The 18,536-nt window shown below is 43.8% G+C and overlaps 1 protein-coding gene across 4 annotated transcripts in view; it reads right to left on the bottom strand.

Annotated features, from left to right (window-relative positions):
• The window catches only part of LOC121888118 (receptor-type tyrosine-protein phosphatase mu-like), a 100,914-nt gene that overhangs the window by 48,581 nt on the left and 33,797 nt on the right, over positions 1-18,536 (bottom strand). For 2 of the 4 annotated variants that reach the window (XM_042399474.1, XM_042399471.1), the window contains exons 13-16: positions 17,576-17,612; positions 14,071-14,145; positions 2,740-2,872; positions 698-730 (exon numbers count right to left, since the gene is read on the bottom strand). In XM_042399474.1, the coding sequence (XP_042255408.1) occupies positions 698-730; positions 2,740-2,872; positions 14,071-14,145; positions 17,576-17,612 (278 nt within the window). The remainder of the gene's footprint in view (positions 1-697; positions 731-2,739; positions 2,873-14,070; positions 14,146-17,575; positions 17,613-18,536) is intronic. The other 2 variants (XM_042399473.1, XM_042399472.1) reach the window with 2 other exon arrangements.

Consider the following 18,536-nt stretch of genomic DNA (forward strand, 5'->3'; position numbering starts at 1 on the left):
AAGGAGACATATTAGGTCCTGATATAAGGCGTAAACTAAGGGTTAAGGGTCTGGGGTCAGAGGGTAAGGGTCTGGGGGTCAGAGGGTAAGGGTCTGGGATCAAAGGGTAAGGGTCGGGGGTCAGAGGGTAAGGGTCTGGGATCAGAGTTGGGGGTCAGAGGGTAAGGGTCGGGGGTCACAGGGTAAGGGTCTGGGGTCAGAGGGTAAGGGTCGGGGGTCAGAGGGTAAGGGTCGGGGGTCAGAGGGTAAGGGTTGGGGATCAGAGGGTAAGGGTTTGGGGTCAGAGGGTAAAGGTCAGGGGTCAGAGGGTAAGGGTCTGGGGTCAGAGGGTAAAGGTCGGGGGTCAGAGGGTAAGGGTCGGGGGTCAGAGGGTAAGGGTCGGGGGTCAGAGGGTAAGGGTCGGGGGTCAGAGGGTAAAGGTCGGGGGTCAGAGGGTAAGGGTCTGGGGTCAGAGGGTAAGGGTCTGGGGTCAGAGGGTAAAGGTCGGGGGTCAGAGGGTAAGGGTCGGGGGTCAGAGGGTAAGGGTCGGGGGTCAGAGGGTAAAGGTCGGGGGTCAGAGGGTAAGGGTCTGGGGTCAGCAGTTAAAGGTAAACAGGGATACAGGCAGGACACACTCAGAGGTCAGAGGTCAGGTGTTGATGTTAGGGTGAAGGTGAAGCTTACAGGTGAGGGGTCAGAGGTCAAACAGGTTACTTACAGGTAGTAAGTGTAGGAGTGATAATTTCTCCGTCTGAGTGGTGGGGGCGGAGCGGAGGGAGGGTGAGATGGAGGGAAAGAAAAACAGAAAAACAGAAAAAGGAAAAACAACAGATTAATGTCTCGGAGAGAAAAAACAGAACAGATGAGTTAAATTATTGTGTGTGGAGGTGAAGGAGTGGAGAGCGGTGATTGGCTGGCACAAGGTGTCAATCAAAGTGTGAGGGGGAGGGGACACATCTGATTGGTTGACAAGGTGAACGTGTGAAAAGAATAGAAAGAGAGAGAGAGTTCCTCTGTGTATTTATATTTGAATATAACATGTACATAAACATGATCTATTACTGCTAAACACCAGTTAATTAACAGTTAATTAACAGTTAATTAACGGGGCTCCAGCTGTATCCAGCTGATCAATCAATAAAATGATGTAATTAAGTTAATTGTGTAGCTTCTGTACTGGAACCTGCAGGAAGACGCTTCAACTGCTGCAACGGTTGGTCAATAACTAATTAATGATCAACCATTTTGATAATTGATTAATCGTTTTGTTGTAACTTTACAGTTTTCAGCTTGTTGAATGTGACGCTTTGATGATTTATTTCAATCAGACAGTTAACTGAACACGTCACCTTTCACTTTGAGTCATTTTTCATTATTTTCTGACACTTAATTGGCCAAAAGATTAATTGATAAATCAAAAAAGTAATCAGCAGATTAATCGATAAGAAAAATAATCAATAGTTGCAGCTCTGGTCTGTGTAGAAGAGTGAAAACGTCCAGAGAAGAGAAGAACGTCTAACAAACGACTGAACTAAATCATCTCAGTGCATCATATGAAGCTTCTGGACGTGAGACGATGTTAACTACAGCTGCACTCAGGGCGTAGTGATACTACAACAAACTAGTCCTGAGCAGTCGGTAGGTCAGGCTGCAGCCAATCAGAGTCTAAACATCCAGTTTCGTGTCTTTTAATGAGTCCGACCTGCGTCTGGTCACAGAGTGGAAATCAAACGCACCCTGTCAACATTAAAAACCTCATTAGACACCGAACAACCGTCTCTCTCGCTCTCTCTCTCTCTAATTTCTGTTAGAGATCAGAGCTCGATCGACCCGACAGACGAGTCAGACACACACACACACACACACACACACACACACACACACACACACACACACACACTCTCTTTATAAAAATGTGTGTGTGAAATAGAAATCTGTCTCTATAGCCTGAAGACATTCGCTCGAGGCGACTCAGGAAAAAAAAAAAAGAATAAAACGCTCTTTCATCTAAATTTCTCTCTTATCTTCAACGTTCTCCAAACACAGAAGCTTTTCTCTCTGTGTTTAAGTGTGTGTGTGTGTGTGTGTGTGTGTGTGAGTGTGTGTGTTTAAGCGTGTATGCTGTGTATATATTAGTGTGTGTGTCCCAGCGGGGTTGTGTGTTTGATGTTGGAGAATAAAGTCGGTCCACATACAGTTTAATGGTGATTACTGCTGCAATCTGCTCCATTATTCATCCTCATCTTCCTCACTGTCACTGAGTGTGTGTGTGTGTGTGTGTGTGTGTTTGATGTAATTGGATCCATCTACAGTACAGATACCTTTGTAATATACTGTAATAATAGTACTGTAGTACTACGACAGTTTAAATGCAGTTGTAACTCATATTTAATATGATAATGTGATAATATTTTATAAGTACTATAATATTCGATCACTATCATTCTGGTGTCAGTCTGCACAAGTCTCCTCCAGTCCGTCACTCTGCTGCTTTGTTCACCAGATGTTGCAGCTGTTTCGTCCAGCGGTGGAAGAGAGAACTACTCTGTTGAGTTAATAAACCAGCTGCCAGCAGCTGTAAAGCTTCACTGATTCATCCACAAAGTAAAACAGCATTTTATCACTTTTTCACTCCTGAGATCACAGCTCAGAAAACGTTGCAACATATTTCCAAACAGGCGTCGCCCTGAGCTCCAGTATCCACTAGAACTGGATCTGTGTGTGTGTTGGAGTGTTTGTGTGTGTTTGTAATATTCTTACCGTTTCTTCATCAGCAGGATGACTCCGAGGAAGATGATGATGAAGAGCAGGATGCCTGCGATGGCTCCAGCGATCTTCACCGTGTGATCCGACTGTTTCTCCTGCTCCGGTTCTGGTTTCCTGGTCGCAGCTCCTGAAACGTTTCAACAACATTCATTTAATCACCAGTTAACACTTTATTTACCTGTAAATTACATCATCACTGCTTTAATGCACATTTAACTAACATTTATTATTATTAACTTTAATATTACAGGAACATTAACTACAATTAACATTAACTGTTATTTACTAAGAATTACAATTAAACATTATTAACAATTATTAATTACTAACTGTGGTTCTGGTTTCATGGTTTCCAAACTTGGACATTAATCTAAATTATTATCATTAATTATACGATAAGATATGATTTATGTATAGATCACATATTAAATGACAGATTAAATACTTGTTTCAAAGATGTTAAAAGACAAAAAGACAAACAACACAAAACTAAACAACAAATTGCTGAAATCCAAAATTACATTAATGAATCATAAATGACCATAAAAGGCATTAAATTAAGTACAGTTAACTTAATTAACTACAGGCTACATCAACTAACATTAACCACTATTAAATACCAATGACGAATTAACTGCCATCTGCTGTTCATCACCACACCGTTATTAATTAATCAACATTAATTACCATTAATAATCTCCATGCAATATCAATTACCAACATTAATTACCATTAAATACCTATACACCACTATTAACTCCCATTAACTGCTGGTCATCACAACTGGGATATTAATGAATATTAATTGACATCATTAGTATCAATTAAAAGTTTAATGAGCTCTTTTCTGATCCGGATTGTTTAGTTGTCGTTTCTTCCAGACTGAGACTGAATCAGTGTGAAGATGATGTGCAGAGTCCTTCTGACTGTATAATGTGATGGGATGTCAGTCCCATGAAAAACCCATTACCTGCCCTGTGTGTGTGTGTGTGTGTGTGTGTGTGTGTCCAGGTGTAATATCCTTCTAGATATTATCCTCCTAGATGAGAAACGTTCAGGACAAGACGTTGCTGTCGAGCTGTGTAATGTGTGTGTGTGTGCTTGTCATTTTAGACCCACTCCACTTTTCCAATCAGACGCTGACAACAGCTATCAGTCACAGTGTGTGTGTGTGTGTGTGTGTGTGTGTGTGTGTGTGTGTGTGTGGAGTTAAACGGGTCATGACAAAGATGAAAAAGTGGAAACATGACTTCTTCACTCTGCTTGTCGTTCTCTGGTGTTTTATGTCTTTACTACAGAATCAAATCACATCAGGAACCAGAGCGACCAGAACAACCGTCTAACATCCCAGTAACCTTCCTACAGCGACCGTCTAACATCCCAGTAACCCTCCTACAGCGACCGTCTAACATCCCAGTAACCTCCCTACAACGACTATCTAACATCCCAGTAACCCTCCTACAGCGACCATCTAACATCCCAGTAACCCTCCTACAGCGACCGTCTAACATCCCAGTAACCCTCCTACAGCGACCGTCTAACATCCCAGTAACCCTCCTACAGTGACCATCTAACATCCCAGTAACCTCCCTACAGCGACCATCTAACATCCCAGTAACCTTCCTACAGCGACCATCTGACATCCCAGTAACCCTCCTACAGCGACCGTCTAACATCCCAGTAACCTCCCTACAGCGACCTTCTATCATCCCAGTAACCTTCCTACTGCGACCGTCTAACATCCCAGTAACCTTCCTACAGCGACCGTCTAACATCCCAGTAACCCTCCTACAGCGACCGTCTAACATCCCAGTAACCTCCCTACAACGACTATCTAACATCCCAGTAACCCTCCTACAGCGACCGTCTAACATCCCAGTAACCTTCCTACAGCAGCTGTCTAACATCCCAGTAACCTTCCTACAGCAGCTGTCTAACATCCCAGTAACCCTCCTACAGCGACCGTCTAACATCCCAGTAACCTTCCTACAGCAGCTGTCTAACATCCCAGTAACCTTCCTACAGCAGCTGTCTAACATCCCAGTAACCTTCCTACAGCAGCTGTCTAACATCCCAGTAACCTCCCTACAGCAGCTAACATCCCAGTAACCTTCCTACAGCGACCGTCTAACATCCCAGTAACCCTCCTACAGCAACTGTCTGACATCCCAGTAACGTTCCTTCAGCGACCATCTAACATCCCAGTAACCTCCCTACAGCGACTATCTAACATCCCAGTAACCTCCCTACAGCGACTATCTAACATCCCAGTAACCTTCCTACAGCGACCGTCTGACATCCCAGTAACGTTCCTACAGCGACCGTCTAACATCCCAGTAACCTTCCTACAGCAGCTGTCTAACATCCCAGTAACCTCCCTACAGCGACCGTCTGACATCCCTGTAACCTTCCTACAGTGACTATCTGACATCCCAGTAACCTTCCTACAGCAGCCGTCTAACATCCCAGTAACCTCCCTACAGCAGCCGTCTAACATCCCAGTAACCTTCCTACAGCGACCGTCTGACATCCCAGTAACCTTCCTACAGCGACCGTCTAACATCCCAGTAACCTTCCTGCAGCGACTATCTTACATCCCAGTAACCTCCCTACAGCGACCGTCTAACATCCCAGTAACCTCCCTACAGCAGCCGTCTAACATCCCAGTAACCTCCCTACAGCAGCCGTCTAACATCCCAGTAACCTTCCTACAGCGACCGTCTAACATCCCAGTAACCTTCCTACAGCAGCCGTCTGACATCGCAGTAACCTTCCTACAGCAGCCGTCTGACATCCCAGTAACCTCCCTACAGCAGCCGTCTAACATCCCAGTAACCTTCCTACAGCAACCGTCTAACATCCCAGTAACCTTCCTGCAGCAGCCGTCTGACATCCCAGTAACCTTCCTACAGGGACCGTCTGACATCCCAGTAACCTTCCTACAGCAGCTGTCTAACATCCCAGTAACCTTCCTACAGCAGCCGTCTAACATCCCAGTAACCTTCCTACAGCAGCCGTCTAACATCCCAGTAACCTTCCTACAGCAGCTGTCTAACATCCCAGTAACCTTCCTACAGCGACCGTCTAACATCCCAGTAACCTTCCTACAGCAGCCGTCTAACATCCCAGTAACCTCCCTACAGCAGCTGTCTAACATCCCAGTAACCTTCCTACAGCGACCGTCTGACATCCAAGTAACCTTCCTACAGCGACCGTCTAACATCCCAGTAACCTCCCTACAGCAGCCATCTAACATCCCAGTAACCTTCCTACAGCAGCCGTCTAACATCCCAGTAACCTCCCTACAGCAGCCGTCTAACATCCCAGTAACCTTCCTACAGCAGCCGTCTAACATCCCAGTAACCTTCCTGCAGCAGCCGTCTAACATCCCAGTAACCTTCCTGCAGCAGCTGTCTAACATCCCAGTAACCTCCCTACAGCAGCTGTCTAACATCCCAGTAACCTTCCTACAGCAGCTGTCTAACATCCCAGTAACCTTCCTACAGCAGCCGTCTGACATCCCAGTAACCTTCCTACAGCGACTATCTAACATCCCAGTAACCTTCCTACAGCGACTATCTAACATCCCAGTAACCTTCCTACAGCAGCTGTCTGACATCCCAGTAACCTTCCTACAGCGACTATCTAACATCCCAGTAACCTTCCTACAGCGACTATCTAACATCCCAGTAACCTTCCTACAGCGACCGTCTAACATCCCAGTAACCTTCCTGCAGCAGCTGTCTGACATCCCAGTAACCCTCCTACAGCGACTATCTAACATCCCAGTAACCTTCCTACAGCGACTATCTAACATCCCAGTAACCTTCCTACAGCGACCGTCTAAAATCCCAGTAACCCTCCTACAGCAGGTGTCTGACATCCCAGTAACCTTCCTACAGCAGCCGTCTGACATCCCAGTAACCTTCCTACAGCGACTATCTAACATCCCAGTAACCTTCCTACAGCGACTATCTAACATCCCAGTAACCTTCCTACAGCGACCGTCTAACATCCCAGTAACCTTCCTACAGCAGCTGTCTAACATCCCAGTAACCTTCCTACAGCAGCCGTCTGACATCCCAGTAACCTTCCTACAGCGACTATCTAACATCCCAGTAACCTTCCTACAGCGACTATCTAACATCCCAGTAACCTTCCTACAGCGACCGTCTAACATCCCAGTAACCTTCCTGCAGCAGCTGTCTGACATCCCAGTAACCTTCCTACAGCGACCTTCTAACATCCCAGTAACCTTCCTACAGCAGCTGTCTGACATCCCAGTAACCTTCCTACAGCGACCTTCTAACATCCCAGTAACCTTCCTACAGCGACCTTCTAACATCCCAGTAACCTTCCTACAGCGACCGTCTAACATCCCAGTAACCCTCCTACAGCAGGTGTCTAACATCCCAGTAACCTTCCTACTGAACCACAGCCAGCATGAAACCTAACAAAGTTTCTTGTGAAAGTGTCAGAAACAGAAACAGGAGAAACTCTCTGAAGTCTGTAAAAACTGAAATATTTTGTTCATCTAAAATAAAACAGTTTTCAGTCTGAATGAGTTCCGTGTGTTTGTCTGTAAAGGTCGAGGACAGAATGAGTCTGTAAACTAAACACCAGTGAACACCTGCCTCACTTTGGAAGAAGACACTTCTACAGTGTTTCTGTCCTGAAAAGCTCCAGACGGATTTACAAAAAGAACATTTGGAGACGCCTGATTTATGTAAACACGTCCTGATTAAGACAAAATCACAGGAGAGTGGAGAGAAGAACAACTAGCGGACGCCGAGGTTCTAGCAGAGCTCATTACTAGCAAGAAGAAGAACATTAAGACCTGATGATGTTCATGAATCTTCAGTTTTATCTGACTTGAGGCCCTTTGATCCAACACCTTCATTCAATTAGGACTCTTGTGAAGGATTTTACTCATCTGTGTATTTACTTAGTTTCAACTTTAGTTCTTTGTCTTCATTTATATTTTATTTTTACTAGTCTCTCTCTTTTTTCCTTAGTAACTATATTATTATATTATTCTGATGTCTGATATTTCTTCACTGAGCTCTATGTGGAGTTTGCTCAATAAAAATATTCTGTTAAAGAGAAATCAGAGTGACTTCAGGTTCAGACAGAAATAAACTAACCAGCTGTTAACAGCATGATGTCACCGACATCTCATCCAGCAATCAGCAGCCTTTTCTTTAAGGATTTGGTTGTCGTTTTTCTATATTTGTCTTCATGTTTGGATCCAAACCAACAATGAACTGATCTACTAACAAGTATTGTGTGTGTATCAAAGCTGATATATCTGATTAAAAACACGTCAGTGAGTCACACCGCTGCACTGGGTCACATGTTCCTTCATCATGAAGAGTTTGGTCGCGTTCGTTTGTTTGCTAATAACAGCATCATGTTTTCAGTCTCCAGAGAGTAGTCCTGTGTAAGGCAGACGCTACTGAGCATGTGCAGGAACGCTGTTCTGTTTACAGCTTCACCAGTTTGTTGTGCTGCAGATCACAACATCTAACTTTGTAGTGAAGTTCTTTGAGAAATGAGTAATTCCCCGCATGCACAGTGGCGGGTAATTATCGTATCGCTGTTGTTACTCGTTTAAACATCCAAACATGAAATTAGTTGACGAGAAGAAAAATATAGAAAATCAACAACTGAATCCTTTAAGATGGTTCAGGAATCAACACCTTTTAGTGTCGTCTTTTGTTGGTCAGTCACCTGACTGTCCTCTCATCTGTAACAATAAACTGGCCGATAACTGGGAGTCACCACGTTATTCTCAGTGTCTCAGTGTGGGATGAAGCGGCTGATCCAGGAATCACCACCAACATAACCACAGGATGAGAAGAGGAACCACATCTTTATTGTCTAACTGGTCAATAAATTGAATCCCCTTTTGTTAAGGTGGCATCAAGGTGGTGGCTAATTGTGGAAGCAGCACCAGTTCACCCAGTATAAAGTTGACCTGGTGGTAACCCAGGATGACAGAACCTCATGTATGAACATTATAGTGGAAGACAATAAACTGGCTGTTAATCTGGAAAATGTAGAAACTCAATAACACAAGGTGCTGATTCAGAAACTGAACAAGTCTGTTTATTTCTGTATAATTAGTGTAATTATTAATTAATATTAAAGTGTTGAGTTTGTTTCCAGTCTGGTCTGAAACAGAAGCAGGAACCTGAAACTGGTTTAAACCTGCAGAGACACTGAGACACTTTCCTTTATTCTCTGTTTTTCTTTTCGTCTCTTCAAGGTCAAAACCAGCTCGACTATCTGTGGTTTCATCACACACACACACACACACACACACACACACACACACACACACACACACACACACACACACACACACACACACACACACAGAGCCATCACCTCCTCGGAGGCAGAGAGAGAGCTGCTGTTTTCAGTTTAAAGGCTATCAAAACACTGCTTTGAAGAGAGAATTTATCTCTCTCTGTGTGTGTGTGTGTGTGTGTATGTGTGTGTGTGTGTGTATGTGTGTGTGTGTGTGTATGTGTGTGTGTGTGTGTGTATGTGTGTGTGTGTGTGTATGTGTGTGTGTGTGTGTGTATGTGTGTGTGTGTGTGTGTATGTGTGTGTGTGTGTGTGTGTCACAGTAGGCCATAGAGAAGCTGTTTTTATGTGAAAGTGAAGCTGTTTTCTGCTGCTTCAGGGCTTCAGCCAGTCACACTGAGTGGGAGGTGTGTGTGTGTGTGTGTGTTAATTTGTGTGTTAATGTGTGTGTGTGTGTGTGTGTGTGTGTGTGTGTGTGTGTGTGAATGTGTGTGTGTTATATACAAGGCGAACAGCTGTTAAGAGTGTTTGAGGCCCACTGGTGACACAACCTCTCCCACAAACACATAAACACACCATCGTGTAGACATATCCGGACATTTCCCTTATATATCTATCCATATGTATATCTGTATATATATTAGCACTGTCAAAATTAACACATTTGTCTTGTAATCAATTTGAAATTATTTAAGTAATTTGAAATATTTAATCATTTAACTTAACGCAATAATGCAGCTGATGACGGGTGATGAGGTGATGAGGTGATGAAGTGATGAATGATGAGGTGATGAGGTGATGAGGTGATGACGGGTGATGATGTGATGAGGTGATGAGGTGATGAGGTGATGAGGTGATGAAGTGATGAATGATGAGGTGATGAGGTGATGAGGTGATGACGGGTGATGATGTGATGAGGTGATGAGGTGATGAAGTGATGAGGTGATGAAGTGATGAAGTGATGAAGTGATGAGGTGATGACGGATGATGAGGTGATGACGGGTGATGATGTGATGAGGTGATGAGGTGATGAATGATGAGGTGATGAAGTGATGAAGTGATGAAGTGATGAGGTGATGACGGATGATGAGGTGATGACGGGTGATGATGTGATGAGGTGATGAGGTGATGAATGATGAGGTGATGAGGTGATGAGGTGATGAGATGATGACGGATGATGAGGTGATGACGGGTGATGAGGTGATGAGGTGATGAGGTGATGAATGATGAGGTGATGAGGTGATGAGGTGATGAGATGATGACGGATGATGAGATGATGACGGATGATGAGATGATGACGGGTGATGAGGTGATGAGGTGATGACGTGTGATGAGGTGATGACGTGTGATGAGGTGATGGATGATGAGGTGATGGATTGATGACGTGTGATGAGGTGGTGACGTGTGATGAGGTGATGAGGTGATGAGGTGATGACGTGTGATGAGGTGATGAGGTGATGACGTGTGATGAGGTGGTGAGGTGTGATGAGGTGATGAGGTGATGACGTGTGATGAGGTGATGACGTGTGATGAGGTGATGAGGTGTGATGAGGTGATGAGGTGTGATGAGGTGTGATGAGGTGATGAGGTGATGAGGTGTGATGAGGTGTGATGAGGTGATGAGGTGATGAGGTGTGATGAGGTGATGAGGTGATGAGGTGATGAGGTGTGATGAGGTGATGAGGTGATGAGGTGATGAGGTGTGATGAGGTGATGAGGTGTGATGAGGTGATGAGGTGATGAGGTGTGATGAGGTGTGATGAGGTGATGAGGTGATGAGGTGTGATGAGGTGTGATGAGGTGATGAGGTGATGAGGTGTGATGAGGTGATGAGGTGATGAGGTGATGAGATGTGATGAGGTGTGATGAGGTGATGAGGTGATGAGGTGTGATGAGGTGATGACGTGTGATGAGGTGATGACGTGTGATGAGGTGATGAGGTGATGAGGTGTGATGAGGTGATGAGGTGATGAGGTGTGATGAGGTGATGAGGTGATGAGGTGATGAGATGTGATGAGGTGATGAGGTGATGAGGTGTGATGAGGTGATGACGTGTGATGAGGTGATGAGGTGATGAGGTGATGAGATGTGATGAGGTGATGAGGTGTGATGAGGTGATGACGTGTGATGAGGTGATGAGGTGTGATGAGGTGATGAGGTGATGAGGTGATGAGATGTGATGAGGTGATGAGATGTGATGAGGTGATGAGGTGTGATGAGGTGATGACGTGTGATGAGGTGATGAGGTGATGAGGTGTGATGAGGTGATGATGTGTGATGAGGTGATGAGGTGATGACGTGTGATGAGGTGATGAGGTGTGATGAGGTGATGAGGTGATGAGGTGATGAGGTGTGATGAGGTGATGAGGTGTGATGAGGTGATGATGTGTGATGAGGTGATGAGGTGATGATGTGTGATGAGGTGATGAGGTGATGACGTGTGATGAGGTGATGAGGTGTGATGAGGTGATGAGGTGTGATGAGGTGATGAGGTGTGATGAGGTGATGATGTGTGATGAGGTGATGAGGTGATGAGGTGTGATGAGGTGATGAGGTGTGATGAGGTGATGAGGTGTGATGAGGTGATGAGGTGATGATGTGTGATGAGGTGATGAGGTGATGAGGTGTGATGAGGTGATGAGATGTGATGAGGTGATGAGGTGTGATGAGGTGATGATGTGTGATGAGGTGATGAGGTGATGACGTGTGATGAGGTGATGAGGTGTGATGAGGTGATGAGGTGTGATGAGGTGATGAGGTGTGATGAGGTGATGAGATGTGATGAGGTGATGAGGTGATGACGTGTGATGAGGTGATGAGGTGATGACGTGTGATGAGGTGATGAGGTGTGATGAGGTGATGATGTGTGATGAGGTGATGATGTGTGATGAGGTGATGAGGTGATGACGTGTGATGAGGTGATGAGGTGTGATGAGGTGATGAGGTGTGATGAGGTGATGAGGTGTGATGAGGTGATGAGATGTGATGAGGTGATGACGTGTGATGAGGTGTGATGAGGTGTGATGAGGTGATGAGGTGTGATGAGGTGATGAGGTGATGAGGTGTGATGAGGTGATGAGGTGATGAGGTGTGATGAGGTGATGAGGTGATGAGGTGATGAGGTGTGATGAGGTGTGATGAGGTGATGAGGTGATGAGATGTGATGAGGTGATGAGGTGATGAGGTGTGATGAGGTGTGATGAGGTGATGAGGTGATGAGGTGTGATGAGGTGATGAGGTGATGAGGTGTGATGAGGTGATGAGGTGATGAGGTGTGATGAGGTGTGATGAGGTGATGAGGTGATGAGGTGTGATGAGGTGATGAGGTGTGATGAGGTGTGATGAGGTGATGAGGTGTGATGAGGTGATGAGGTGTGATGAGGTGTGATGAGGTGATGAGGTGATGAGGTGATGACGTGATGAGGTGATGAGGTGATGACGTGATGAGGTGTGATGAGGTGATGACGTGATGAGGTGATGAGGTGATGACGTGATGAGGTGATGAGGTGTGATGAGGTGATGACGTGATGAGGTGATGAGGTGTGATGAGGTGATGAGGTGTGATGAGGTGTGATGAGGTGATGAGGTGATGAGGTGTGATGAGGTGATGACGTGATGAGGTGATGAGGTGATGAGGTGATGACGTGATGAGGTGTGATGAGGTGATGAGGTGTGATGAGGTGATGAGGTGTGATGAGGTGATGACGTGATGAGGTGATGAGGTGATGAGGTGATGACGTGATGAGGTGTGATGAGGTGATGAGGTGTGATGAGGTGATGAGGTGTGATGAGGTGATGAGGTGTGATGAGGTGATGAGGTGATGAGGTGATGACGTGATGAGGTGTGATGAGGTGATGAGGTGTGATGAGGTGATGAGGTGTGATGAGGTGATGAGGTGTGATGACGTGATGAGGTGTGATGAGGTGATGAGGTGATGAGGTGTGATGAGGTGATGAGGTGTGATGAGGTGATGACGGATGATGAGATTTTTTTCATATCGCAATATTCATCACAGAAAAAAAGATATTGCAATGTCAGTTTTTTCCAATATCTTGCAGCCTTATAATAAATGTTTTATTGGAGGAAGGAAGCAGAGAATGTGTGTTCAAAGTTAAAAAGATGCTATTAAACAATAGTATTTGAATTTAAATATACATCCTTTGTGTTGATTCTACATTAATTTAATATCCATTATTATAAGCTTCAAATTGTGCAATTAATTAGTTCATTTTAATTGATTGACAGCCCTAACATACATACACACACACACACACACACACACAAATGTGCTGTGTGTGTGTGTGTGTGTGTGTGTGTGTGTGTGTGTGTGTATGTGTGTGTAGTTTAACGTGTGCGTGTAAACAGTTGGTGGAAAGTTTCCATCTTCAGGCTGGTAAATATTTAAATGTAATTTTGTGCGAGCTGTGAGTGAAAGTGTTCTGTTCTGCTGTCTCACACTGAACCCAGTCCAGGATGAAAACTACAGACTGGTTTCACTGCGGCTCTTCCTGTGGAAAATACCTGAGCTCACAGTCTTTAATCAAGTCTCAATGCAATGACAATGAACACACTATTCTACCTTTAAAACCACAGACAGAGTTTAATGAAGAGTTGTGAAAGACACAATAATGATGAAGGTGGGAGATGTTTATTGAAGCTGAGGCTGGTAAGATGTTTGTATTTACAGTTATTATAAAACTAAGATATATGAATTTAATATGAGACTGTATATACTGTACATAACCACCTACTGTATGAGTAACTAGTCCCTTGTTTACCCATTCAGTAGTTATTGTTTCACCTGTAAATACTGTAGACGTTGTTTGTTGTCATCCAGTTGTTGTTTAACAGCTACATGTTTATGTTTAATTACTGCGTCTTTCTGAAGATTGTTGTGTGTGAGAACATTGAGAGCCTCTAGAAACAATATGTAAACAAACAAACAAATAAATAAAATTAATAAGTTATTTGGGAAACAACGAGACCCGTGAAATAAATAAAGTGTGTCTGACCTGGTAGCTGCTTGTCGCCAGCCGCTGGCGCGACGCGAATGTACGGCGTGGTGAGCTGCGTGACGATTATAGCAGCTATTCATCCAGGAAGGCATGCAGAGAGACAGACAGGCAGAGAGACAGACAGGCAGAGAGACAGACAGGCAGAGAGACAGACAGGCAGACAGGAACAGAGAGAGAGAGACAGGCTGTAGCCGTTTGTACTGAAGCAGAAATATTAGTCACATGCAGCATCGTCCTGCTCTCCTGATGGAGGTTATCAGCCTGTAACGACTCTCATCATCATTATAAACTGAAAACTGACTGATACACTTTCATAATTATCTTTAATTAATGCTTAATTAACTATTAATATGTAAAAGGTTTGAACACAAACATTAGAGAGCTTTTTATTTACAGGAGAGCAGAGTGCTGTTCAGTTCAACAGGAAGTAGTTTAGAAGCAGACCTGGAAGAGAAGCTCGTTAATCAGCCAATCAATCATCAAACATTAGTAATCAAAGAAGCAGAAAGAGCAGCAGCTCAGAGCTTAGAGAGAAGAATCTCCCAACACACCCACCATCAGACCAGTTAGCTCCAACGCTAACCGCTGCTAAAACCACAACGTCTGATCAATAAACCTGATAAATGTATGACAGCAGATACGTTCAGGAGATAATGTGAACTGTATTTATGATCCAGTTAATTAAAACAAACAATATCTAACATTTGAAAACACCATGTAATATATACGTATAGATATATATTCAAGATAAAAGATTTAACATGTTTTATTTACATATATTTAGACAATATAATATGTTTATACATTACTTTATATATGTATGTAAATACATGTACAAACACAACCCTACACTTATTTCTAATAAGTTGTTTAAATATATATATTCTAATAAATATTTTAGATAACATACACATATGTTTTAACTTACATGTGAATTTAATATAATCATACCTTATATGTGTTGTTTAAATATTATTATTTATTTATTATATGGATTTTATGCAGTCTTATGTGTGTGCAAATAAAATAGAATAAAAAATATTATATACATCTGTAAAGATATATTGGACATGTGTTTATATATTGTATGTTTGGTATATTTTAAGTCACATAGAAGCAACATGTGTTTCACTGACATACAGTTTATACTATTATGTAGTTGACAGTTTGGACCATATATCACACTTGTGCACAATTATTCTTTGCATATGTTTGTTTGTCTTCCTCCTTTTACCTGAAACTAGCGTGTGATTGTGTGTGAGGTGAGCGGCATTGTGGGAGATTGAGTGTGTTACTTCAGAAACGACCGATGTGTGTTTTCTTTGTACTAAACTGTCAGTTAACATTCAGCAGACGTTCAGCTCTCCTTTACATTCACATCAGCTCTGCTCACTGTCAGCGCAGCAAGGCATCATGGGTACTCTGAAAGGGAAGAGGGGGGAGGAGAAACCCCCCCCCCCCCGGGAGATCTGGTTGGCTGCTGCAGCGTGACTGACAGCTGCCAGGGGACGGGCAGAGCCAATCAGCACCTGATGTTGTTAGCCACTAGAACTGTGCTCCAATAAAAGCTGATTAAAGTGTGTGTGTGAATGTTTGTGAGTGTGTGTGTGTGTGTGAATGTTTGTGAGTGTGTGTGTGTGTGTGTGTGTGTGTGTGTGTGAATGTTTGTGTGTGTGTGAATGTTTGTGAGTGTGTGTGTGTGTGTGTGTGAATGTTTGTGAGTGTGTGTGTGTGTGTGTGTGTGTGTGTGAATGTTTGTGTGTGTGTGTGTGTGTGTGTGTGTGTGTGTGAATGTTTGTGTGTGTGTGTGTGTGAATGTTTGTGAGTGTGTGTGTGTGTGTGTGTGTGTGAATGTTTGTGTGTGTGTGAATGTGTGTGTGTGAATGTTTATATGTGTGTGAGTGTGAATGTTTGTGAGTGTGTGAATGTTTGTGAGTGTGTGTGTGTGTGTGTGTGAATGTTTGTGAGTGTGTGTGTGTGTGTGAATGTTTATATATGTGTGTGTGTGAATGTTTGTGAGTGTGTGAATGTTTGTGAGTGTGTGTGTGTGTGTGTGTGAATGTTTGTGAGTGTGTGTGTGTGTGTGTGTGAATGTTTGTGAGTGTGTGTGTGTGTGTGAATGTTTATATATGTGTGTGTGTGAATGTTTGTGAGTGTGTGAATGTTTGTGAGTGTGTGTGTGTGTGTGTGAATGTTTGTGAGTGTGTGTGTGTGTGTGTGTGTGTGTGTGTGTGTGAATGTTTGTGTGTGTGTGAATGTGTGTGTGTGAATGTTTGTGAGTGTGTGAATGTTTGTGAGTGTGTGTGTGTGTGTGTGAATGTTTGTGAGTGTGTGTGTGTGGGAATGTTTGTGAGTGTGTGTGTGTGTGTGTGTGTGTGTGTGAATGTTTGTGTGTGTGTGAATGTTTGTGAGTGTGTGTGTGTGTGTGTGAATGTTTGTGAGTGTGTGTGTGTGTGAATGTTTGTGAGTGTGTGTGTGTGTGTGTGTGTGTGTGTGTGAATGTTTGTGTGTGTGTGTGTGAACGTGTGTGTGTGAATGTTTGTGAGTGTGTGTGTGTGTGTGAATGTTTGTGAGTGTGTGTGTGTGTGTGTGTGTGTGTGTGTGTGAATGTTTGTGTGTGTGTGTGTGTGAATGTTTGTGTGTGTGTGAGTGTGAATGTTTGTGTGTGTGTGTGTGTGTGAATGTTTGTGAGTGTGTGTGTGAATGTTTGTGTGTGTGTGTGAATGTTTGTGTGTGTGTGAGTGTGAATGTTTGTGTGTGTGAGTGTGAATGTTTGTGTGTGTGTGTGTGTGTGTGTGAATGTTTGTGTGTGTGTGAGTGTGAATGTTTGTGTGTGTGTGTGTGTGTGTGTGTGTGTGTGTGTGTGAGTGTGTGTGAGTGTGTGTGTGTGTGTGTGTGTGTGTGTGTGTGTGAGTGTGTGTGAATGTTTGTGTGTGTGTGTGAGTGTGAATGTTTGTGTGTGTGTATGTGTGTGTGTATGTGTGTGAGTGTGTGTTAGTGAGTGTGTGAGTGTGTGAGTGTGAGTGTGTGTGTGTGTGTGTGTGTGTGTGTGTGTGTGTGTGTGTGTGTGTGTGTTTATCCTGGATGTTCATCAGGGGACAGTATTTTAGCTTGTTTAGCTCTGATGCTAAACAGCTCTCTGGACACTCATAGAGTCCCAGTCATTAGCCTGGTGTTAGCCTAGTGTTAGCGAAGCATCCAGTGTGACGAGCCATCTGTGAGCCATTATACTTCTGGACAGGACCAGTGTGCTAACCATTAGCCTAGCGCTCCAACAGCTAGCTGCCATCTGTGTCTCATTATAAAGAATGGACTGGCTGCTGCCTTGCGAGCTAACCAGTCCAGCAGTCAGCAGATGTCAACAGAAACTGCATCTAACAACGCTAATCGCTAACAGTGCAAGGTAAAACATACTCTGTACCTGTCAAAATAAAACCATTGCATACCTTATTATAGTGTACTCAACACCTTTCAAAATAAAATGCACTGTTGTTTTTCTTACCTTTAGTGGCGACGCGGACACAGTCGATCTTTGTCTCCTGTTAGAGAGAAAACACACACACACATACACATTTACTTAAGTCACTTTTGGGGACATTGCATAGACTTCCATTCATTTCCTGGAGCCTTCCTCTAACTGCTGACCCAGACATCAGCTTTTACCAAATGGGGAAACGAGTTCTGTCCCCAGTCAGCTGGTCTTTAGTGTGGTGTGTTAAAGTAGGCTAAAGGCCAAAACACTTTTATTGTCTATGTAAACCCCACGCCGGCGGTGGCTAGGCGGGCACCGGGTCATGACGACGCTTCGTGCCACTCCTATTTCCAGTGTTGCCGCTACTGAACAAACACGTTCTCCAGAGAAAAAGCTGTTTTGGCTCAACTACAGACGTTATTCACCAGTTTGTTGCTTTTCACTGTAGTTTGAACTGTTTCACTTACACCAGAAATGAACTGTTGGTTGATCTGCTGCTCAGGTTATTATTAAGTTATTAATCAAAAATAGACGACGTTCTGTTGTCCTGCACTGTACTCAGAACTAGCACCAGTAACTACTACTGGTGCTAGGGTCATATAACGCACACACACACACACACACACACACACACACATACACACACACGAACACACATGAACACACACACACACAGTGAGACAGGTTTTGGTGAAAGGTGAGAGAGAACATCTTGTGTCTTTCTGGTTTTAACAAACAGACGACAAATTAACCACAAGAGCTCATGAATATTCATGCTCACACACACACACACACACACACACACACACACACACACACCAACAGCAGCGGTGTGTCTGCGGCGTGGCGACAGTAAAAAGCACTACTGTCGCTGCATTATTCAACACACACACCAATTAAACCTCCCAGTGTCAATAATTAACACACAACAATACATCTTCATGTGTGTGTGTGTGTGTGTGTGTGTGCGCGCAACAGTGAACAATTATCT

This window comes from Thunnus maccoyii, chromosome 21 (genome assembly GCF_910596095.1).
Source record: "Thunnus maccoyii chromosome 21, fThuMac1.1, whole genome shotgun sequence".
NCBI classification, from domain to species: Eukaryota; Metazoa; Chordata; class Actinopteri; order Scombriformes; family Scombridae; genus Thunnus; species Thunnus maccoyii.